Source organism: Nansenia antarctica (assembly GCF_963989245.1).
Source record: "Nansenia antarctica genome assembly, chromosome: 6".
Lineage (NCBI taxonomy): Eukaryota > Metazoa > Chordata > Actinopteri > Argentiniformes > Microstomatidae > Nansenia > Nansenia antarctica.
In genome coordinates this window covers 37,334,447-37,359,194 of record NC_137676.1, presented here as the reverse complement: position 1 = coordinate 37,359,194, position 24,748 = coordinate 37,334,447, and the positions used below count along the sequence as shown (strand labels likewise).

The 24,748-nt window shown below is 47.7% G+C and overlaps 1 protein-coding gene across 1 annotated transcript; it reads right to left on the bottom strand.

The window, feature by feature from the left end:
- Positions 1–496: 496 nt before the first annotated feature.
- Positions 497–24,249, bottom strand: hcfc1b (host cell factor C1b). Its single transcript, XM_080534402.1, is given in 27 exon segments — positions 497–2,005; positions 2,222–2,285; positions 3,041–3,338; positions 3,491–3,676; positions 3,797–3,934; positions 4,146–4,567; positions 5,126–5,311; positions 5,314–5,333; positions 8,731–9,014; positions 12,713–12,864; positions 13,294–14,454; positions 14,883–15,021; positions 15,285–15,408; positions 15,746–15,963; positions 16,179–16,280; positions 16,905–17,129; positions 17,565–17,738; positions 17,858–18,009; positions 18,291–18,596; positions 18,877–19,056; positions 19,197–19,303; positions 19,576–19,660; positions 20,185–20,393; positions 20,485–20,645; positions 20,976–21,124; positions 22,104–22,303; positions 24,142–24,249. Coding segments are annotated over 26 exon segments (5,460 nt in total). The 5' UTR covers positions 22,282–22,303; positions 24,142–24,249; the 3' UTR covers positions 497–1,965.
- Positions 24,250–24,748: the final 499 nt, after the last annotated feature.

Below are 24,748 nucleotides of genomic sequence, written 5' to 3'. Positions count from 1 at the left end.
AGATGTCAAGAAGCTTCTGTAAGTTACGGGAGAGGTAGCTTGGAAGTCTTTCTTCTAAGCTTGGGAGTTTGGCAATGCACGACTAAGGTGGTGATGTGTGTCTTCAGTGTTCAAAACCTGGGCCGAAGTGGCCTCATCACCCTGTTGGTGCAGTCACACAAAACAATTCACACCTCAAAAGGGGTAAAAAAAGATGCACTAAAAAGTTTTATTTTTCCAGAGTAATATTCACAAACAGTTTGTTAATACCCAAAATCAGTTAACTGCCAAATTTTCCATCAGCTGTTGCCACAATACAACCTTTTCTGATGACATCTCTGCCAACTTCACTTGAGCATAACCATACCAAGAACTTTCTGCATCTGGGTTAGCAGCAAACCAAGTTGCTATCAAAAGGGGGGAAACAGAAGCTTAACACATGAAACATTATTGAGCAGAGAGACAAATGTTCAATTTCTTTTTATATATCAAGACATATAAGCAACCAAGAGATGACAAACATGTAAAAACATTTTGTTACAGATAATTATATAAAAAGGCTTTTTTTTTTTTTTTTACTCCTTGCTACATGAAAGAACTAATTTACAACTGAGCCCAAACTCGCAGCCAATAATTCTTGCCAACCAACATTTCTTCCCACCGCTGAAAAAAAAGAAAAAAAGAAGCTAATTATTTCCATTCAAAAAGACATGTCAACTATCTGGAAACCTTTGTCACATTACACACACTTGCATACTTAAACATTTGTAAAGCAAAGAATACACCAAAAAGTAATGTAGAATGGTTATCAACAAGTTGGGCAAACATCCCAGTTTATTCTCGCAACTCTCTAAAAATAAGCATAGGAAAAAAGAACCTACCAGCCATAGATTCAGTTTACTATGGACTATAAAAATGCAGAGGAAGGGAAATGAGCAAAAGGTGACGATAAGAAGCCTTTTTCTGCAAATCATTCCTTTAATCAAAATCTGAAAGTAAACAAAGAAAAATAATAAATCGCTCTCCTCTTTCCTCTTCTTCTTCAGTTGTTTTTTCCCCCCAGCTTTCACAGACCAAGTACAAAATGTCCTTGTAAGATAAATTTTTAGAGATAAGTGTCACATTACTTGTCAAATACTTGTTATAAAAAAAAAAAACATTGTATCACCCCGGCAACCACCACATTTCCTCCCATGAATGCAAGGACACTATCTGAGTCGCTAAACGAGTGACGAAAGAGAGAGAATAAAGTAGAGTCTCCTAAATCTACACGAATTGAAGTTCATTTTTTCCCCCAATGAAACTCTATTCCTTACATCACTCCTTCCCTCTCAAGAGACGCACAAGCACACAGTGATGTCACAGAGCAAGATGGACAGGAGTCTTGATTGATGTACAAATATGAAACAAGTCTTTTCCTCTGGAATGGAGAACAGTGCTATCCCCAAGTGCTGTTTTGTTTTCCATTTTGGTGGTATTTTTCCCCCACGGGATGCTTTGTATCCTGCAACCTCTACAGCAAAACTCCTCCATCTGAACGCGACTCCCCAATGATATATAATGATGGTACACACTCAAAAGCTGTTATTTGTTTTGTCTATTGCTTGTGTTGATAAGCTATGGAGAGGGTGGGCATGTGGGAGAAAGAACAAACTAGTACTACAGTTATACCTGACAGAAACGGTTTGTATTTCACAGAAAATTATGTCAAGTAAATAAGCAAAAAAACGAATTGTGTGCTTTCAACTGTGTGTGTTTCTTTTAACATTTCATGAGATCAATATGACAATAAAAAATATAGGTTGTAATAAGGCGTCCATGGCACCACAATGTACAGTGATGGGAGTCGGTTCTGAGAGTTTCATCTTGATTTCATTTGTAGACAGTTGAAGTTGGGGGGCTTGGTCTTGGTTGAGGCTGGGGCGTTGTATTCAGTAGAAAGGTGAGTTCAGTCATAGTCATGGACAAGAAGGGTAGAGGAACCCCTTACTGGTCTGACCTGGCCTTCTTTGGACCAGTAGCTTTCCTAAAGTAGAAAAAACACAAAAAACATGGTCGTTGGAATACTGGACTGATAATACTGTTATTAAAAAACAGCATCAGCATTTGAGACTTTGCACTGGTGAACCAAGTAAGTGAATAACTGTTTATTCAGTAGTTTTTGTATTTAAAAAAAAAATGTAAATGCTTTTAGATGGTGCATTCATCACTCTATTCATTAAGTAGTAGGAACCATACTTACATGTCAGGTGAGGTACCTGGCCTTTTGGGGGCAGGTTTAGCTGCAGAGCCATCTTTACTGGTTTCTACAAAAAGAGAAACACAGTGGACCATTGAGTTCATATATTAGGCCTGCACGATATGAGGAAAATCTGCCATGTGTGATAACATTGTTCAATATTGCGATTACGATGTGACTTGCGATAAATAAACAAATATTGAAATGTGGATATTCCAGTATGCATAGACAGTTCCTATGACTTTCTGCTTTTATAGGTAGTACACTGCTAACATAAACCCCAGACATTGAATAGCCTATGCCCACTGAATAAAGAAATGAAATAAATTATTTCAAACATGCTTTTAGTGAACAAATTGCACATGAATACCCAACCAATTAAACAACATTAATTTAAATAAGACATTATAACTATAAGAAATGTAAGTTTAATTTCCCCAAGAAAAACATCTCTTGAAATAAGCTGTGGGAAAACAAATAACTGTAATGTCCCATATCAGACACCCAAAACCATCTTTGGTCACTGTGGTTATAGGCATCATGTCCTTATAATGATGCTAATGTTATCATTGGTGTCTGCTATGTTTACAGAGCAGATTTTGAAGGGTGAATTTTCTGTTTGTTTGGGTGTTTATCGCCCATGTTCATGTCGCGATGATGATGAAAATATGATTTATCGGTCAGCCCTAGTTCATATCATCACCAACTAAAAGGCACGAAGATGAACAGAAGTCATAAATCACCAAAAAGATTGTCATACCAGGAAGCTGTAATGCTAAGAATGCCAGCCAGAAGGCAGGCGAGAGGCTAGGCTCTGCTCACCTTGGAGCCACCTGACTTGCGTGGCGGGGCCGTAGCCCTTCTCGTTGCGGGCGGCGATGCGGAAGATGATGGCGGGCTTGGTGGTGTAGTCGATGTGTGCGTTGGAGAGGCTGGAGGACTGCACCAGGCAGGAGGGGTTGGGCCCGCAGAACACCCGCATGAAAGCCAGCTGGGCCGGGGTGGTGGTCTTGGCCTCTGTGGTCTGGGAGCTCTGGATGGCCAGGTACACAGAATACTCGATGATCTTCCCCGACGTCACCGAGGGAGGTTCCCAGGTCAGGTGAGCACCATCTGGGCTCTGAGGGGGGAGGAGAGCGAGAAAGAAAGAAAGAGCGGGGGAGGAGAGACGTAAACAAAGGACAAAGAACATGAGATAAGTGAACTGTGAACATATGTTGACATTGTGAGTTCAAATGTGGACATCATATAATGCATCATCATGCTTTCTACCTTGCTGATCTTGATCGCACAAGGAGCTCCAGGGAAGCCCGGGAGGCAGGTCTTGAAAGCGGAGACTTCGGAGAAGGTGCCGCGGCCGCACGTGTTGATGCCGGCCACACGGAACTTGTAGGCTGTCCCAGGCTGCAGCTCCATCTTCCTCATTTGGCTGTAGTCTGGCATCGTCCCTGAGTCATCCTGCCATAGATTACAACAAGAGATTAGTAATCACCAAGTGATGCTTTCGAAGCCTGCTAGATGACATGAGATCACATTAACCTAGCTGAAAACAAAACCAGAGGCCTCTGGTGGTCTTACGTCGGTGGCGGCCGAGTCGTCTGACGGCATGTAGAAGTTGGTGACGACCATGTTGGTCACCTTGACGATTCCAACATCAAACCATTGGTTCTCTTTCTTCGCGGGGGGTCTGACAACTGCAGACGGGGCTCCTTGCCTCTGTAAAAGGTGATTAGGGGACATTAGAAGACATGGAGGGGGGGGGGGGTAGGGTTAAAACAGGACTAAAATAGCACTTTCAATTGAGAATCTCTCTTATTTTGGAGTCCAGGACAAGGCTTTCTATCTGTGTCCGAGCAACCAGCTCATAGGACGCACAACAAAGAAGGTCGTAACAGAGGTCAGTTCTACGGTTACTGTAGACACTCACCCCTGCTGCTGACTCAATGCCGTTAGCTACCTCTGCCAGAGCGGCGGCCGCTTGCATCTTGGCAGGGCTGGCCGCCACCATGGGTTGCGACGGGGCGAAAGTACTGGCTAGTCTGGCGACGGCGCTGGTCACCGCCGAGGCCAACTCGTGGCCGTTGCTCTCCGAGGCGGGGTCGTTGAGGCTGTCGGCCGGCGCCAGGCCCTCAGTGGGCAGGGATGCCGCCTGGTTGGAGGCCTGGAGCTGGGCGGCTGCTGCCGCTGCCTGGGCCTGGGCCTGAGCTGCTGCTGCTGCAGCCGCCTGGGCCTGAGCCTGGGCCTCCTGGAGCTGCTGCTGCTGCTGCACCAGGGCCGCCAGCTCCTGCTGGGTCAGGACGATGGGGATGGTGGTGGTGTGCTGGCCGTCGTGACCCGGGTCTCCTTCGTCTACAGGGGAGGCAGAGAAAGGAGAAGGTGATTGGTGAGATGGGACTCGTGTTCGTCACAGTACTTTGGCAGAGCGAAAGATCATCTTTCAGCCTCGCTGACAGTGGGGACTTTAGATCATGAGTGCCAAGAACCAGTGAAAAAAACTTGAGAAACTCAGCCCCAGACTGTTCATAAAATACCACAGAGCGTTCACACATTCGTCTTGTGTAACCAGTCCCCTTGTACCAGTCACCTAACTGACCTCCTCTTCCAACATACCCCTTCCCGGAACCTGCGGTCCACAGGCGAGTATTCTTGTTTGAATACTCTTGACCCTCTGGAACTCTCTCCCCATAGTGATCCGCAATGCCCCCACTCTGGACTCCTTCAAATCAGCCCTCAAAAGTCATCTGTTCACCAAGGCCTTTGGCCCCTAGTCACTGTTTTGTTTCGTTTGTTTTCTGTTTTGTCTGTCTGACCATTTCCTTTAGAATTTAAAGCGTCCTTGGGTTTTATGAAAGGTGCTACATAAATCCAAGTTATTATTATTAATGTAACCAGTCCCTGTGTACTCACTCAGTACAGCCTGTTGCGCAGCCTGCAGGACGGCCTGGATGGCCATGGCCTGGGCCTCCTCCGTGGCCGCGGCCTGGGCCGCCTCCTCCGCCGCGGCCGTCACGGCCAGCTCCTCCGGGGTCAGGCCCGTCACCATCATGGTGGTCTGCTGCCCCTCCTGGGACATCAGCTCCTGGGGCAGGCCGGCGCCACTGCCTCCCTGCTCCATCTACCACACACAGAGAGCGAGAGAGAGAGAGCGAGAGAGAGGGGGGAATCAGTTAGGATACTGATATTCTAGCTTTTAAATGAGATCAAAATAAGCACTGGGCTCTTGTTTGAATACTCTTGTAATGTATCCTTCCCTTCCACCCTCGAGGAGATTACTGATCGGACATGACTTGATTGGTGAAAGCAATGCAGTGATGAGGTTGCTTTGACCGATCCAATCACGTTCGATCAGTGACCATTTCAAGGTGGTGGTGGTGGGGCGTAGGTGGTGGACTGTGAACAGTCCACCCCCCCGCCCCCTCTCTGCCTCCCCCCATGGCAAGTTTATTTGTATAGCACATTTCATACAACAGGGGCAATTCAAAGTGCTTTACATATAGCATAAATAAAAAATATACAAAAATAAATAAATACCGTATTTTCCGCACTATAAGGCGCACCGGATTATAAGGCGCACCTTCAATGAATGGCCTATTTTAGAACTGTTTTCATATATAGGGCGCACCGGATTATAAGGCGCATAGAATAGAATATAGAATACTGCAGTCAAACGTTTGACTGGGGTTGCGTTACGCCCAAGCTCCACCTACTGCGTTGCGTCACCTCTCCATCGGTGTTGTGTCAACTTCCCGTTGTCCATGCTCCACCTGAGCGTTGTCACCGTCAACGTTCTACCTGCTCCACTGTCAAAAATATATATTTTTCCACCTCAAGTATCAGCCGTTCGTCATCCATTTTTGCAACAAGCGTCAAGGACCTGCGGTGATTCACAGCTGACTCGCGTGAATAGCAATTCGCAATAGCTGCGACCACGAGATATAGAGTAGTTAGCTACAAGCATTTTCAATCTGCTATTATCTCTATTAGTGGATTAACCGCTGTGGTGATTTAACAGCTGATAAAAAATACATCAAGTAGACTACAAACAGAGCAAAACAACACCAGAAAACAACCAATAGGCTATACAATTATAACCAACAACCAATATGTGACAGCTCCTGGTGAAATGTGCAACGTAATTTTTCAGTTTTTACACATGCTTAAACTACAGATGGTAAGCTTTCAAATGATGTGTCATACATTCAAATCAGAGAAAGATTGAACACGACAGGCGTATTTGAATGTTGGTTCACCTCAAACACTGAATGGGAGAAAAGTGACTCTGAACGCAGCCCCAGCTATGAACGCAGCCACAGCTACGAACGCTCCTAACAAAACACATCGCTACGAAGGTCTCAACTGTATTTTAATAACATGACAACATACTGGGAGAACATCGACATGCTAAAAACACATAACTACACATAACTAGATGAACACACAGTTCTTGCTTTTGAACACGAGCTAAAACGAAAGTACGTATGTTTACAAGTCAACCCTCCCTTACCGGTAGCCTCCGGCAAACGAGAATAATGAATCCAATACACAAATTATAAGTGTTTAGTGATCGTTAAACTGTTGTTTATTATATCGAGTGGGTACTTTAAAACTTCAAGTTGAAAGCACCAAGAAGGACCGCCTCGAAATTCATCGATGTTCATGTCCCGTGCTCGCGCTGTTGCCTTCATTCGATTGACTGTAGAGACGCTTCTACTTGGTGTTTACTGATTACCGTAATGCTGCAAGCGGTGCGGCTTTGTAGTTTACCAGTCGTACTGAAACATTTTGACAGAGCGCCTTGAGCGCCGTGTACAACCAGTATGGATCAACAAATTAACCAATTGATCCATATATAAGGCGCTCCGGGTTATAAGGCGCACTGTCGTTTTTTTTGAAAATTAAAGGCTTTTAAGTGCGCCTTATAGTGCGGAAAATACGGTACACGTTTAATACTGTATTATTCAACCGCTATCCTGGCCGATACAGTGTGAGATCGCAGTGTAAAATGACACGTCTGATACTACATCTGTATTCAACCGCTATCCTTTCGCTATTGAATTCAATTCTGCAATTTACGAACAGTTCCTTTAGATAGGCCTGTTAGTAGACCATTACAAAAATGTCTACTCGAAAGAAATGCATGGATGAGTTTTTCATGGTCTTGCTTAGACATGAAACCTCTCATTCTTGTTATGTTTTTCAGGTGATAGTAGGCTGATTTAGTTAGAGTTTATGTGGCTGTTGAAGTTTACATCGGCATCTTGAATTACACCAGCGGTTCCCAAACTTTTTCAATCAGGCCCCCCTTGGGTAATTGGAAATATTTTCGAGCCCCCCCTAACCCGGTCCCCACCTAGATTGATATAATTATTTGTATAAAGTTGTACAAATATTACATTTTCTCTTCTAATAATAACAAGACACATATATCCAACTATAGTTTTATATTTTATTATGGATTGAAAAGGAACATAAGTGCTTGGCAAATGATCCTGTGCCACTGAAATATTCAACATATCAACATTAACTAATTTCTACTGCATCACTATTCTTACTCCACACATTCCTATCACAATTACGATCAATGACTTGTGTGTGCTTGCTTTGCCTTGCAAATCTTCCCAAAGCGGGGTTGTTGTTTTGAGACTGCCACTCTCAGTTCATTCTCAATGTTCAACTTCGACCTGTATTTGCTTTTGATAGCAGCAACAGCAGAAAAGCCTATCTCACACAGGTACGATGTTGCAAAAGGCAGCAGTATTCCCACAGCTTTTATTTATTTTTATTTATGTATTTTTCTGCGCCCCCCCCTGCAGTACCCCCGCGCCCCACTAGGGGGGGCGCGCCCCACAGTTTGGGAAACGCTGAATTACACCAAGATTTCTGACCTGTTTTTTAGTTTGAAGAGAGAGAGAGAAGAAGTTTTGCACTGACTTTTGATCTTTTGTCAGGTACACCGAATACAATTATCTCTTTTGTCCTTGTTTAGTTGGAGGAAGTTGTGTCATCCAGGTGCTTATTTGTTCAATGCAATTACAGAGATTGTCAATGGGATAAGAGTTTTCAGTGAGAGGGCTATCTAGATTTATGTCATTCGCATAGTTGTGGTACGCAATTTTGTTCTTTTTGATGACGTGTCCCAATGGAAGCATGTAGAGATTGAATAGAAGGGGGCCAAGGATTGACCCTTGGGGAACCCCATGTAATTTTAATTTGGTCAGACACAAAGCTGCCAATGGAGAGATAGCAGCTTCTGTCCTGTAGTTGGATCTAAACCAGTTTAGGGCATTGCCCTAAGAATGTTGTGGTCTATATTGTGAAAGGCAGCACTAAGATCTAGTAGTACCAAAACAGAGATTTTTCCGTTGTTTATCCAAATGTCATTAAGGACCGTAATAAGGGCCGTTTCAGTGCTATGTAGGTTGTGCTATGTTGAAAGTAATCGAAGAGATCATTTAGGGCCAAATAATTGATAAGTTGTCCGTGGGCAACCGTTTCAATTATTTTTCCTGGACAGGGTTGAATCTCCAGGTGGTGTCTCTGTGGCGCTGCTGTATACCTCTGTCTGTTCTCCCTGGCTGGGCTGTGTCTCCATGGCCGAGGGCAGCCCCTCTACGTGGACCTGCAGCATGGCGGCTGCCTCGCCCGCGGCCGCAGCAGCGTCCTCCAGGGACACGCCCTCGTCCGTCTGCATGTGTTCCTCCTCCTCCGGCGCCGCGCCGGCTGCTACCGCCTCGGAGCTCTCGGCTTGCTCCTCCTTCTGGCCCGACCCCTCCCCCCCGCACATAGAGGAGATCACCTGTGGAGGAGAGAGGAGGAGGACAGGGAAAATTTGATGGATTGAAAAGATGTTTAAAAACATGGCTATGGCTTAAACGGGAAATCGATTTAGGTCAATATTGAGGGCGATCGAGGGTGATGGTCCAAAGAGCAGTAGACATGCAGCTCTGTTGATCTCGACCTAACTTTAAACGTTTTATTAGACCCTAAATCGGTTCACGCCGGATACGAAGACATGGCTAATATGTGTCGCAGTCTGGTGAACTTGCAAACAACACGCTCACTCGAAGGGGTCAAAAAGTGAAAGTTATTGTATCAACAATATATAGTTTTCGTTTTTTTTCATAACACCAACTTGAAGTTTTAAAGTACCCAAGCATTTTCCTCTCTAACGTCAGATCCCTGACGAACAAGATGGATGAACTGAGACTACAGGTGGCCAAAAACAACATCGTTGGGGATAGCTGTGTGATTATTCTGACCGAAACCTGGCTAAATGACAACATTGCGGACGCTACTGTTAGCTTAGAGGGGCGCACGCTACATCGCGCTGACCGAACGGAGCTTAGCGGGAAGTCAAGAGGAGGTGGGCTTAAACACGAAAACTGTAAGTAGCCACTGCTCCCCAGACCTGGAATACTTGACTGTTAAATGCCGACCCACATACCTCCCTAGGGAGTTTAACGCGGTGCTAATTACATGTGTGTATATAGCGCCTAGCGCAGACAGCAAAGTAGCATTGGCGCGACTATATGAAGTCATTAGTAGCCAACAAAGCACTGATCCACAGGCTATTCACATCATAGCGGGGGACTTTAATCATGTCGACCTGAAGGCAGTACTACCCAAGTTCTATCAGCATGTAAAATGTGCAACGAGAGGAGAAAAAACACTGGATAAGGTATACACCAACATCAAACGTGCTTACAAGGCTAGTCCGCTAGCTCATCTAGGCATGTCTGACCATGTGTCAATCTTCCTGATTCCTGCATACACTACAATGGGGAAAAGTGCTCCCATCACCACTAAGACTGTCAGAACCTGGCCAGAAGGGTCCGCTCCACTGCAGATCTGCCTAAATGACACCCTATGGCAGGAATATGAGCATGAGGACCTGGAACAGTACACGTCGTCGGTTCTGAACCACATAGTGAACTGCACCAACTCAGTCACCGTGGACAAACGGGTCCGGGTCTACCCCAACACGAAGCCATGGATGACTGGGAAGGTCCAAAAACTGATAAATGAGAGGGACAACGCCTTCTTCGCAGGGAAGCGCACACCGCTGTACAGCTCCACCAGGGCCAACCTAAAGCGCGGCATCAAAGCGGCCAAGGCAGAGCACAGAGAGAAGATTGAGGAATGCCTCCTGAGCAACGACTCCAGGCGGATGTGGCAGGGGGTTCAGCAGATGACAAACTTCAGAGCCAACAGGCTCACAGCCGCAGAGGACGACCCCCTGCTGGCGGGAAAGCTGAACACCTTCTACGCCCGGTTCGACGAGGGGCGAACGGAGGTAACCACAACACAAACACCACTCTCTCCAGCTCTCAGCAGCCTCACCCTCACAGAGCATGAGGTGAGACGCGTACTGAAGGCGGTGGACCCCAGGAAAGCCTCGGGGCCGGATGGCGTCCTGGGACGGGTGCTGAGAGACTGCGCCGACCAGCTGGCCGGGGTTTTCACCAACATCTTTAACCAGTCCCTGTCCCAGGCCACCGTCCCACCCTGCCTGAAAACCTCAACTATCATCCCAGTCCCGAAGAAAAGCACGGTGAGCTGCCTAAACGACTACCGCCCGGTGGCACTCACACCAATCATCATGAAGTGCTTCGAGAAACTAGTCCGGGCCCACATACTCACACGCCTCCCGCCCAACCTGGATCCATACCAGTTCGCCTACAGAGACCACAGGTCCACAGAGGACGCCATAGCGACGACTCTCCACGCCACTCTATCCCACCTGGAGAGGGGAAACAGCTACGTGAGACTGCTCTTCGTGGACTTCAGCTCCGCCTTCAACACCATCCTTCCAGACAGGCTAGTGACCAAACTACTAGACCTGGGTCTATCACACTCTATATGTGCGTGGATCAAGGACTTCCTGACCGACCGCCCCCAGAGGGTGCGGGTGGGCCCCCACACCACCACAGCCCTCAGCCTCAGCACTGGGTCCCCCCAGGGCTGCGTGCTAAGCCCCATCCTCTACAACCTCTACACCCACGACTTCACCCCCGTCCACCCCAGCAACTACATCGTAAAGTTTGCAGACGACACCACCGTGGTGGGATGTATCTCGGGGGGGGACGAGGCGGCGTACAGGGATGAGGTAGAGCAACTGAGCAAGCTGTGCAAGGTTAACAACCTGCTGCTAAACAAGTCAAAGACCCAGGAATTCATCGTACACTTCAGGAGGAAAAAGTCCGAGATCCAGCCCCTGCTCATCGACGGAGAGAGCGTGGAGAGAGTCTCAACCCTCCGATTCCTGGGACATCACATGCGGGATGACCTGGCCTGGAAGGACAACACAAAAGGCACCATCAAGAGGGCACAACAGCGGCTATACACCCTGAGATGCCTCAGGAAAGAACACAACAAGCAGGAGATACTGGTGGCCTTCTACCACGGCGCAGTGGAGAGCATCCTCACCTACGGCATCTGCAACTGGTTCCACAGCTGCACAACAGCGGAGAGAAACGCGCTACAGAGAGTCGTGAGAACAGCACAGAAGATCACCGGCGCCCCCCTCCCCTCTCTGGAGGAGCTGTACAACACACGCTGTCTCAGGAGGGCCTCCAAGATCTCCAGGGACCCGACCCATCCTGGGCACGTACACTTTGTCAGGCTGCCCTCGAACAGGAGGTACAGGACCCCGGCCGCTAAGACAAACAGACTGAAGAACTGCTTCTACCACAGGGCCGTCAAGGCCCTGAACACAGAAAAGGCCTAAGTTCTGGGCCCAGGACAGTCCGGACGGATTGTATGGCAGCTAGTGCTGAGGCACAAACATGTACATTTTCAAGCCTGCAAACTGTGACACTTTAAAATAACGTGAAAAAATACTTTTGTGCAATATGACAACCCTAGTTGACTATCTGTGCAGTATAGTACAGTGGTTTGTGTACATAGCCTTTATTGATGTAAACCAGCTCCTTACCTTCTTGTGATTTTATGCTTTTATGCTTTTTCTAAAATGTGTTTTTTTTCCCTTTCCTAACACCAGGGGAGCCACCCCTCCTAAATTTCGTTGTTTGGTACCTGTACTGTAGCAATGACAAATAAAGTCCATTCCATTCCATTCCATAATAAACAACAGTTTAACGATCACTAAATACTTTGTGGATTTGGATTCACTATTGTCGTTTGCCAGAGGCTACCGGTAAGGGAGACTTGACAACACACCTTCGTTTTAGCTTGTGTTCAAAAGCAAGAACTGTGTGTTCATTTTGTTATGTGTAGTTATGTGTTTTTAGCATGTTGATGTTTTCTCAGCATGTTGTGATGTTATTAAAATACAGTTTAGACCTTCATAGTGATGTGTTTTGTTAGCCGCTAGCTGTTAGCAGCGTTCGTAGCTGTGGCTGCTTTTAGTCACTTTTCTCCCATTCAGTGTTTGAGGTGTACCAACATTCAAATACGCCTGTCATGTCCAATTTTTCACCGATTTGAATGTATGACACATAATTTGAACAGGAGTGTTGACAGAAGTGTCCTTACAGGTACAGAGGGTCCGGGGGCAGGGGTGGACTGAGTGACGGTGGTGATGGCTCTGCTCTGGGTGGTCTGAGCGGAGGTCTCTGGTGCGGATGAGGACGAGGGGGCCTCTGTGGTACCGTTGTCCCCCTGGGCTCCCTCTCCACCCGGCTGGGCTGGTTGGAGGAACACAAACAACACGTTAAAACACAGACAGGCCTAACAGTTGGCACAGGTAAGAGACGTCTTTAAAAACCACCGAATCGTCAAAAGGGTTGCCATCCGATCTCTAGTCAGTCTTGGTTGCAGTCCACAGAATGCAGATTCATATCAGGTCTCGCAAGGCACTGGAGAGGTGCTCGTCACCGTCTCAGGAAACCACAAAGAGCTTATCACATTCCATAAAGACGGGTTGGAATGTAACCGTTCTCTCTAGTTCGAATCTTCTCATGTAACGAACACTGAAAACGTACGATAGTGGATATGATAAGATTGTGTAACGGGACTGCTATCCCAGAGAACTTATGACGAAGCAAGAGCACAGGCTTTTAAACTGTGAAGGTGAAAGACGTCGGTAGGTCGTCGCGTCGACGGCGGTAAGGTACCTGTGGCCGTAGTCGCTGTGTTGGTGGTGCCCGTTTCGTGTGTCTCGCAGGGGGGGTTGGAGCACACCCTCTGCACCGCGCCTCCTGCCAGGCCGGACATGGCGGTGGACGGGGTGTTGGTGGTCCCCGTCTCGTGGGTTTCGCAAGGGGGGTTGGAGCAGACCCTCTGCACGGTCCCCGTTTGTCCCTGGGCGCCCCCCATGCTGGAGGCGGCTGTCGTGGAGGTGTTGGTGGTGCCTGTCTCGTGGGTTTCACAGGGGGGGTTGGAGCACACCTGCTGCTGGACGCCCGTGGTGGTGGTGGTTGTCGTGGTTTCGGTGATGCCGGCCTCCTGCATCTCACAGGGCAGGTTGGAGCACACGGGAGAGGACAGGGAGGAGCCGCCACCCCCTCCTCCTCCTCCTCCTCCTCCTCCTCCACCACCGCCGGGGGAGGAGGACTTGTTCTTTTCGGACGACGAGCTCTGGGTGGTGCCCGTCAGGCCCGAGCCCATGTTGGAGCGAGCCGTGGTGGAGGTGTAGGTGGTGCCCGTGCGGAGGGTCTCTGGCCGCAGGACCCCGGGGGCCGAGTTGGCCCCCGAGACGGAAGAGGGGGACACCGGGCAGGGGGAGAGGGGGGAAGAAGGTGCGGGCTCTGCCCCGCTGAGGCTGGTACCCGACCCCTGGTTGGAGCCCATGTTGCAGCTGGCGGTGGTGGAGGTGTTGGTGGTGCCGGTCTCGTGGGTCTCACAAGGCGGGTTCGAGCACACGCGCTCCGCGCCGATGTTGGAAGACGCCGTTGTGGCCGTGTTGGTGGTGCCCGTCTCGTGGGTCTCGCAGGGCGGGTTGGAGCAGACCAGGGTCACTGTCCCGGAAGCGGCAGCGTCCCCCCCGGCCTCGGCCCCGCCCGTGGCGCTGGGCTGCTCGGAGGTGGGCGAGGCCATGATGGAAACGGGCAGGTCCTGGATGGGCTGGGCCTCCACACCGCTGGGCGTGGTGATGAGGGTCACCTGGGTGGGGGCCGAGCTCATGCTGGCCTGGGCGGCCGCTACCACCTGGCTGGACAGGGTGGAGATGTTGCCTAGGGTGGTGATGGGCGTGGCCAGGGAGGTGTTGGCCGAGACGCTGCCTCCCGCCAGGGTGCTGGACACGGTGCCGGTCACGGTGCCCAGGGTAGTCATCCCTGTGGAGAGAGGGAGACACCAGAACACGTTCAGAACCAGTAGTCTACTTAGTAGATTAACAGACACCACCGTGCTGTTTATCTTGTGATGCAGGGAATTAAGGCCCCGAAAGTCCATTGAGAATAATAATTATAGTAAATACTATTGCACTAACCCTAACCCCACCCATGCACAGACTATGGTGGGTGTGTAACCTGGCCCACACAGTACAGCTCAGTTTGGTTCAGCAGTGGTATATTATCTAATATAGTAAGGAACAAAACTAGACAACGGAAAAACAATCGCAAGTGCCTAAAAAAAGAAAGAAAGCAACCAGTCCAAACAATAGCATTACGCCATGCGTGACGAGAGCTTTGCTGCTAAAGATGCTTAAGCAAATTGTGCTGATTCATGTTCCGCTACACTTAAGCACGGTTAAGCTGATTACCTGTGGTTCCCTTGACGACCAGGGTGGTAACAGTCGGCTTGCCGGAGGAGACGGTCCCCGGGGAGACGAGGCGGACTCCGCCCATGGGAACGGTGCGCAGGATGGTGCCTGGCTGTCCCGGCGCTCCCTTCAACACCACCTGTCACACACATCAGCAGGATCAGTCGATATGCACGAGACAGACACTACCAGGGCTTAGAGAAAAATCTGGAAAAGTTGATTTTGAAGTTGGAACCTTAGATACCCATGAGCAAAATACCAGCTCTTGGTTGAAGGAGGAACAAATCGGGACAATTTTATTTATTTCCTTTAAAAAATGGGACAAAACAGTTGGTTGTTTCATGTACCGTATTAAACCCAGTGTAGATGAGGTGGTTAGAATAGAGAGGTATGGTCTGTCACCTGTGTGAGGCCCTGCTGCCCGGCCCCTGCCATCCTGGGCATGGCACTGATGATCTTGCCAGGGGTCCCAGGGGTCATCATCTTGGTGGTGTAGATAGTGATGGGGGACTTCATCCCTCCACTGCTAGTCACTCCTAACCATCGGCAATACATAGACACACACATTAGTTGCATAAACGTAAGAAGGTGGAAACGTAAAAGTTCACCAAATGTATGGGGATGTATTTAGGAAACGTGACTAGGAGTTTCCTATGTGTACTGTACATGGTTGGTTTAACAAATGGCATGACATGAAAACATTCATTCCACTACGGGTTTCTCTATTTCTATATTTCTCTAACAATCTCTGCTCAAACACATTTTTCTTCCATCTGTATGTACATGGGATTCATTTCACAAAATACATACACCTGAAATTTAAAAAAATGTATTCCGCAAATCACTCACCTGATGTGTAGTACTGCTGTCCTGTAGCCCCGGAGAGGGCCGACATGGGGATGGTCTTGATGATGGTGGTGCCGGGTTTGCTGGTGGTGGTGGGGGACATGCCGCTGATGCCCAGGATGTGGGGCTTGTTCCCCATGCCCCCGGCCTGGGACGTGGTGATGATGGTGGTGGGCTTACCATCCGCGGACGTCACCAGCTTCAGTATGGTGCCCGCGGGGAGAGGGCCTTTTGTCTGGTGAACAAGGGAAAGAGGGGTTGCTGATGGTCAGGTTTGATGTCAATGCTGACGAAGAGTTAAGAGTTCAAAGTTCAGTCTTCTAAACCAGCTGGCCAGATCTCCAAATTCTTAAGTTCCATCCCTGGATCCCACACTCATAAAACATACACTTTTTGACAATACATTTTCAAAGTTCTGGCAACAAGTCCAATACATATTGTAAAGCTGACCTGTATGATCTGTGTGAGAGGAGAGCCAGCCTGAGCAGTCACAGCTCCTGTCTGTCCAGGCTTGGTCTGGACCACTGACATCATCTTCCCCAGGTTGGAGATCTAGACAGACACAGGAGACAAAGTCACACTTAGCATGAAATGTTTTCACATGTTTGAGGAGGTAGACATTTATAATGGGACAAAAACATGTGGGGAGATTATTAGCATTGTATCATTATATAGAAGAGGTACTGACAAAAACACATGTGACAGCAGCTGGTGAAAGAGACCGACCAAATGTTTGGACTTTTATTCAAAAAAAATTAAATACATTTCAGCGTTGTTGAAAATCACTCGCTAGTCAAGACAAAACATTGCAATGCAATGGATTTGGTGAGTAACCCCCACTTATCTACACTAACTAGGTAGTAGTGAGTAATCCCCACTACTCAGCATTAACTAGGTAGCAGTGGGATTACTCACCCAATCCATTGGACTGCAATGTTTTGTCCTGACTAGCGAGTGTGTCGTTGATTTTCAACAACTCTGACATTTATTTAAATTTTTCTGAATTTAAGTCTGAATGGTCCGTCGGTTGGCGACTTGCTCCTGGTTTCACCAGCTGCTGTCACATATCTGATGGGAATAGACAACTATCAGATGAATGACCTCTGAACCACGCTATCTGAACCACGCTATCTGAACCACGCTATCTGAACCACGCGATCCCTGCCAGGGTCTCACCAGAGTGCCGCTGCCTCCCATGCTGAGGGGACTCTTGACCAGGGTGATGGTCTTGGTGACTCCTCCCACCATGGTGGTGACCACCTGGTGTTGCTGGGCGACAGTGACGGTGCCGCCCTTGTGCACGGTGATGATGGGGCGTGTCTGCGTGTTGGACGTGGCGATGCCCGAGGTGCCGACCTGCGCTGCTGCGGTCTTCAGCATGCGGGTGGCAGGGTTACTCACCTACAGAACAACACAGGACAGATGTGGGAGGAACAGACAGGCACACGCAGGGTTAGGTCAATTGAGCTTTCAGATTTGCTAATTCTAAATTATTTGGAGAATTCATGGATCTAACAAATCATCATAGAACACAGTGGAATTTAAATTTTTGCAACCAAATTTGTATTGCTTTGGAAAAGATATTCTAGGTCAGAGCAAACACAGGGCAATAGACAAAAAACAGCATTCGCATTAACAGATTCCTATGGGCAACTTTCATTGTGTGAACTGAATTTCATGGCACAAAAACGAAACAAGTTATTGACGGAAACCCTGGGAGAATAACAGGTGATGGATCAGGTGGTGTTGTTTTAGATGCTGTGCCAGCATAGTCCATTATTAACAACAGACGGTGTGTACTTGGCAGGGTAATATTTGTCCACGCAGCTTATTTACCATAACAGGTGAGGCAACTTTCATAGTCGTGGAGCCGGGGCCCACTGCCATTGTTTTGACGATGGTGGCACCAGCCGGCAACATGGTAGCAGTGGAGGGCGGGATCTTTTGAGTGGCCGCAGCAGCTGCAGCCAGGGCAGCCATGCCACTCATCTGAGGGCTGCTGCCGATTGGCTAAAAAAACAAGCAAATCATGAAATATTTATTGGAAACTGGGAATTATCACAGGATTAAGAGAGAATGAAACTGAGAAGGGAAAACATTTGCATAAATCCATCCGTCAGCCTTCGTACCGTTCCCTGGGTGCCCTGGGTGGGAACGACCATGCGGACGCCTGCAGGGAGGGATGTGACCGTGACGGGGGATTTGGCTCCCTGGTTGGCCTGTCTCACAGTGACGATGGAGGTCCCCGTGGTGGAGTGGGGCGCAGCCACCTTCAGGATAGCTGTGGGGGGGTAAAAACAACCCAGAACACATCTGAAAAACAATCCCTGGTATGAAGCGACCAGCCCTACCGGTCGACTATCTTTGTGAAAGAAAGGCATCATAACACCTAGGGGCCAGTTTCCCCACACAAATGAATCTGACGACCTGTGCAAAAAAGAACAAAAGGAACTCTCCAGTGAAGATGCTTTTAAATCGGGGGATGATCATAAAGTGTCTAGGAAAATCAGGGTAAAAAAAAAAAAAAAAAAAAGGTAAAAAGTAACAAGTGAGAGTCCGTACCTGGTCCCCGGGCGGGGGCAGCGGCCAGTGGGCTCCCGGGCATGGTGTTGGTGGGGGAGGGGACTAGCGTGATGCCCAGGCTCTGGGCGGCCTGCGATGCTGCGGCGGCGGCCGGGCTCTTGGGGGAGTTGGTGGGCAGCGGGGACGCGGCGCTGACGCCCGGGGAGGCGGCGACCGTGGCTGGGATGTCGTACTTCTGCAGCTGCAGCAGGTAGGTGTCGGCGGTCGGCACGGCACCCCAGCTCACCTCCAGGGAGTTGGTGTTGGCGCGGACCAGCTGCACCCTCGACGGTGGGTTTGGCTTGTCTGTGGAGGCAAAGCAGACATGTGGCATATTCACTATTTATTAAGGAATAAAATACGGTTTTCGAATACTCAGTCTGTGGTGATAAAACAGACACTCGACAGTTGATACATGCAATTCAAAAACAGTTAAAAATTACTTTTCGATCCAATCAATTCCAGCTTAGTGTCTAATCAGGCAAAGCATATGTGCAACCATCTCTCTGAATGAGCTGGTGTTTGTTTTTAAGTATTCAACAAATCATACTGACTTAATGACAACAACAAAAAAAGGTGAACTCACCTGTCTCCAGGTACCAGAGGTCTTTACAGCACACCTGGTTGTTCCAGGCTTTGCGGTAACCGTCTCTGCCACTCCAGACATAGAGCCTGGAGTTGATGGCTACGGAACAGTGTCCTGCCCTAGCTCTGGGGATGTTGTCCTCTAGTGTGTCCATCAGAACTGTCTCCCATATCATGGAGTCTGGGGACAGAAAGGGGGACATGGTTGTATTATGGAGTGGAGAAATAGGCTATGGCAAACGGTTAACATTTCTCCCCTTAAGCCATAATCAAATATTAAACCCATTCCAAACAGTTAGATCAAAATAGTGTCAGGCATACCTAGGTTCAGACAGGCAAGGGTGTTTGTGCACTTCCACTCCTTCTCGTGTGTTGCCACTTTCACGTCGTCCATCACGAGGGGGACCCACCCTCCAAACACGTACATCCTGCACAGAAGAGACAGTTGAGCTTCTAACAAGCAAACCATGAGCTGTGGTTCTCTCCTGTGTGCACCCACTCTCCTACAGTGCTTTAACCCTCCTCCACAAGCGCATACTCGCTCAGTCCAGGTGCACATTTTGAAGGGTAGAGAACCGGACTGCAGCCGCCTTGACCCCCCCCCCCCCCCCATGATAGAAAAATGCAAGCTGAATCTCCCTATCTCCCTAAAAGAGGAACAGCACATGAGGTTTGTGAGTGTGACATGACAGTTACTCACTTGTTGGTGATGGTCGTGGCAGAGTGGAGACTGCGGGGGAGGGGCGCTGTACCGTTTATTAAGGGCTTGTTCCATGTCAACGTGTCTGCGGGGAAAAGGTGCAAATCATCAAGCTCCTTTCACGCCGACAGAAAGAACATAGAATGTCTCCATAACATTTTACAACTTACACGCGCGAGGCAATGTATGCATTTATAATGTCCAGACAATATATGATAGCAGGGTTCGACAGTTGCCCGGAGCAAGTAAAACATTTGCGGGGTTTGTTGGCGCGAGCACGACGACGCTGCTAGATCCCGGATATTTTTACCGGTGTGCCGGCGCAGGCGCGAGACTAGACTAGATGATTGTGTGTGACGATATTATCAAAGCGTACGGGTGATCGACAGGCGTGTATGCTTTGATAATATCTTCACACACGATCATCTAGTCTAGTCTCGCACATGCGCCGTCTGTTCTTCCTGCACACCGGTAAAAATATCCGGGATCTAGCAGCGTCGTCGTGCTTGCGCCAACAAACCCTGCAAATGTTTTACTTGCTCCGGGCAAGTAAAACAGTGTTACTGTCGAACCCTGGATAGTGATTCATATTTGATTTAATTCACTCACCGATGTCTAAGATCCAAAGGTCACCAAGACGACAGCCACTCATGCCTCCGTAGATGATGAGGCGAGACTTCTTGGATGTTTTCTCTGTGTAGATTACTGCAGTGTGACTCTCGCGGGGAGGCGGCAGCACTCCGTAGGTGATGGGGATGTCCCAGCCCACCACAGTGGAACCCGCACGCAGCTCCAACGTGTATAGATCGTTCAGATATCTAGGATTGGACAACAGAAGCTTGACACAATGTAGTACAGTATTTTGCTATATACCTAACCCGCTCCTAAAAAACAACAGATTTTTGTTACCTGGGGATGTTGTTCTTGGGATCCTCGCTGTCATTAGCAAGTCCTCCAAATAGGTAGCATTTGTTCCCCACCAGGGAGAAGCTGTGGCCCAGCCGGGGACAGGGAGGAGGACCATTCTTGGGCGCCTTGGGCTTCAACCGTTTCCACTCCCATCGGCTGGCCTGAGGAACCATAAGCAAACACAGAGAGCGTGCAATTCCTCAATAACTAGCTTAATTTACAGTACGGCTCTCATACAAATGACAACTATGATTTACCATATAACTTTTATTACTATTGATGCTCCTAATGCTATATTTTGATGGTATGCTATGTGTTCAAAATCTATGTATGATTAGTATACAAGTACGGAGCATGGCTGTAAAGATGACCTGTATTGTAATTATATAGGCAGGACATTCTATTGTTTTATTTAGTTTTATGTATGTCTGAAAACTCCACAAAGTAATGGACAAGCTGATATGACGAGAGGTTGTGATTTGAGCACTCACCTGCAGCTCATACAGATCATTGCTGTATTTGCCATACTCGACCATTCCTCCAAAAACAAGCAATCGGGTGCCATCACAAACAAAACCATATGCAGCACAGCCTGGTGGGATGTCACCACGGACAGCCGGAATAAACCACTGGTTGGTCGCTGAAACATAACGAATTCCTAATTACAAGACAGCAATATAGCCCATGGAATTTGATGTATATTTCTAGACTAACAACAGTGAACAGATATTAGGTTTATGACCATTTTAAAAATGTGAATAAAAATGGGATGGAGCTTTGTTTATATTATGACGTCGGTGTCTTCTATAAACCCGCCATTTCTCTTTGTATTTTCCCTCCAACCTCCTCCCTCTAGTGAGCTCCGCTAGGCGCACGACAGCGGGTGCGTTCGTAAACACGCTCTGGAAATCTGATCAGCACTCATGGAACGCTTCTTGTCCAATCAAATCACTTGGTCCCTTTATGACGTTGTACCCAGTGTGAGCTCCGGCGCTCTCAGAGCGAATTTACGAACGCACCCATAGTAGTGTCTGTAGCCCCGCTAGCCAGCCAGGGTAGGCAGAGGTCCAGCCGTGGCTAGTTAGCAGACGCAGGGCTGCCACTTTTTACATGATCTATCCTTTTTAACTAGTTGAACTGGGAAGAATCCCCAACTGCAAAACAAAATGTGTTGAAAACCATGCATCAAAACGATCCATTTGCTAGAAGACTGAATGACGGCCAGGTTATCCCAGCATTACATTTCATGGCACGTCGATGTTGCGTTGAACATCAATTAGCAGGCGATTGCCGCTAGCTAACGAACAGCAACGATAAACGTTGCAGTGGCAGCAACTAATATACAATATTAACATAGCAAGCCAACTGACATATTAGCTTTCCAAAGGGGCTGAATGACAATATGCAACAAACGGCATACTGCGCGAGAAAAACATTCATTTACGACAGTAAAACACGTCTGCTTTGAGACACAGAGTCCTGCTGATGATGCTAACCTGCTACCTTGCACAATAGCGGAAACGCTAGCGATACTAGCCAAACATACTGCATTCAGAATATCAATCTCATTTGCAGCCTGCGTTTACACTGACATGATCACTCTGATATGTCAAACTCACCTGTGTTATAGACGTGTAACTCGTCCACTATTCCTTCATTGCCTCCCCCGAAAACCACCATCAGCTCCTTGATCGCCACGGCGCGGTGTCCGTGTCGGGGCCGGGGCACAGGGCCGGACCAGCCCAACACCCGCTTCCACCGCGGAGCGAGGACCGAGCCAGTGGTGCCGGACGCCATGGTGCCAGGAGACGACGGAGGTCTTTGAGGGGGAACAAATCCAAATAGAAAGTCTTTCGTAATCAACTTGTTATAAAAGTAGAAACACTGCCCCACAAAGCCGCTAGCGAGCTAGCTTCTGTCACTAGCCAGCTGAATACGCTAGCCGGCTAATGCTAGGCTAACAGGATTAAAAGCTGCGTCCTCCTGCTTCTCTGTACCAAACGTCCGCAACAAAACAATCTCGAAAGCAAGGCGAGGTGGATGTGCCTTGACCTTTACTTCAAGTCCATTTAAAGATGTGCTACAGGCGATATAATGTCTGGACTGCTGCTCTTCCAAACTAGCTAACGAGCTTGTAGCTAGTTAGCTAAGAAAATGCAGAAGACACCGTATGGGAGTCGCCATTTTAGCTGCTGGACGCTTTGCAGAAAAGATGAAAAAGCCGGCAGGTCAAATGAATGTAGATCCGGAACAACATGAATGCACAGCCATGGAAAATGATACACCTCGCAGAGCTATTGTATGCATCGCTTCATAAAACACGCATTATGTTTCTGGTTCGCCGTTAAATTTCCATAGAAGCAGGTCGGTGCGATTCAATGGGTGCCGCCATCTTGTAGCCAGCTAACAAACTAAACAAACCACCCAGAAACAGACAGAAAACAGACCGTCCAAAAAAAATGGCAGATGGTGCGTTCGTAGATTCGCTCTGAGAGCGCCGGAGCGCACACTGCGGTCAACGTTATAGGGCGACCAGGTAATTTGATTGGACAAGAGGCATTCATTGAGTGTTGATCGGATTTCCAGAGCGAGTTTACGAACGCAGCCAGAGCCAAATCAGGCGGCGAGCCCGGCTTCAGCTAGCTGGCTAACTTAGCTTGAGATAGCTTGCTACCACAGTTCCTAAATTGTTTTGTAAAAATAGTCCCAGGTATTTAGAGGCCAAATCATGAAATTGAAAAGGATGTCTGCAAGAAGTCTTAACTTCTATATTACACACACGTATTTGTGATTTAAATGTTGTCGTTCTGATAAAATGCTGCAGCAGAGGATTTGCAGTAAAGTCTTAGCAAGACAAGCTAACAAGCTGGCCGGATAACTTGGCTAACAATTCTAAATGCAAAGACCATTTTTTGCAGACATGCACACCTTTCATGCTTCACATTGTAACCATCCCATCATTTGGATCTATAATGTTCAAATGCCAATTGTGTGGTCGTCTGTCTGATCAACCTGAGTCGTGTATGTTTATTGTTGCACTGGTTTGTTGTTGTTGCGCTGTAAAAATGTCATGCCTTTCTGTTCTGGGTGTCGCCATGTTTGACCAAACTGGATGGTAGCTACACTAACCCGCTACGAGGACGGGCTGTCTGACAACACATAGCTGCTGTGATAAGACTAGCTCAGTGTTCAACGCTCACAGTACAACTACGTTGATCTGACTCACAGTTCACATGCATGCACCCGAAATCAATGTTATTGTTGAGATCCAGACAGACGCACAAGCCGAGACACGGGCAGCTCCACATTCCTCCTATAGAGCTGCTAACGCGTCGTTAGCAAGTCATTAGCATAGCTTAGCATCAAGCTACTTTGACAGCTACTACTGCTGAATTAGGATTTCATGAATTACGGGAAATTAAGATATTTATAATATGATAGAATAATTGGGAAATATGTGTTTCAAGTTTGACGCCTTTATTTACGCCGTTCAATAAATCATTCATGCAAATTAACAAATCTAGTATTTTCTTCTCGTTAGCCTCGAGCTAGCAAGCTAGCTAGCTTCCCTCAAGAAAAATGGCGGCGATACCGTTAGCCTACACAATAAACGGCAACATTGAGAAATCTGCAATATCATTAGAACAATATACTTACTCGTTTCGAGTTGTTACTTTAATCAAAAGTCTCGAGAGCGGGACTAAATCAAAGAGGCAGATCCCGGATAATTATATCGGTTAAAAAATAGCAAACTCTACATCTTCTCATGCCGCCCAGGAAGCCGCCATTTTCTAGTCAGCCTCAATAATTGAACGCCACTATCAACAAGCCCTCAGTGGAGATGGCGAAACTCAGGACACAGGAGGCTGGAGTGCATCAAATGTTTGCAATCTCTTCACAGAAACATGAATACTGCTATAGTTCACATGTCAAATTGATCAGACTGAGCCAGTTATAAAAATAAAAAATAAAAACAACAACAACATATGGACAAAAAAGTTACTTAAACTCATGAACAAAGTCTTTCATCATCAAACATCTGTATGATGCAGAGCATATAAACATTCACAGCCTCCACCCCTCCCACTGACAAGGTTGCACATTCTGAAATCTGCTAACACTAAATCCAATATTGTCTGTGCTTCCGACATAACGAATGAAGAGTCACATCTGCCCATCATGAGTTTTTGCAAGTGCAAAACCTCATCAGTAGCCACTCTGCCACTATCAATTCTATTCCTGTCATGTTACACTAGCAGAAGTG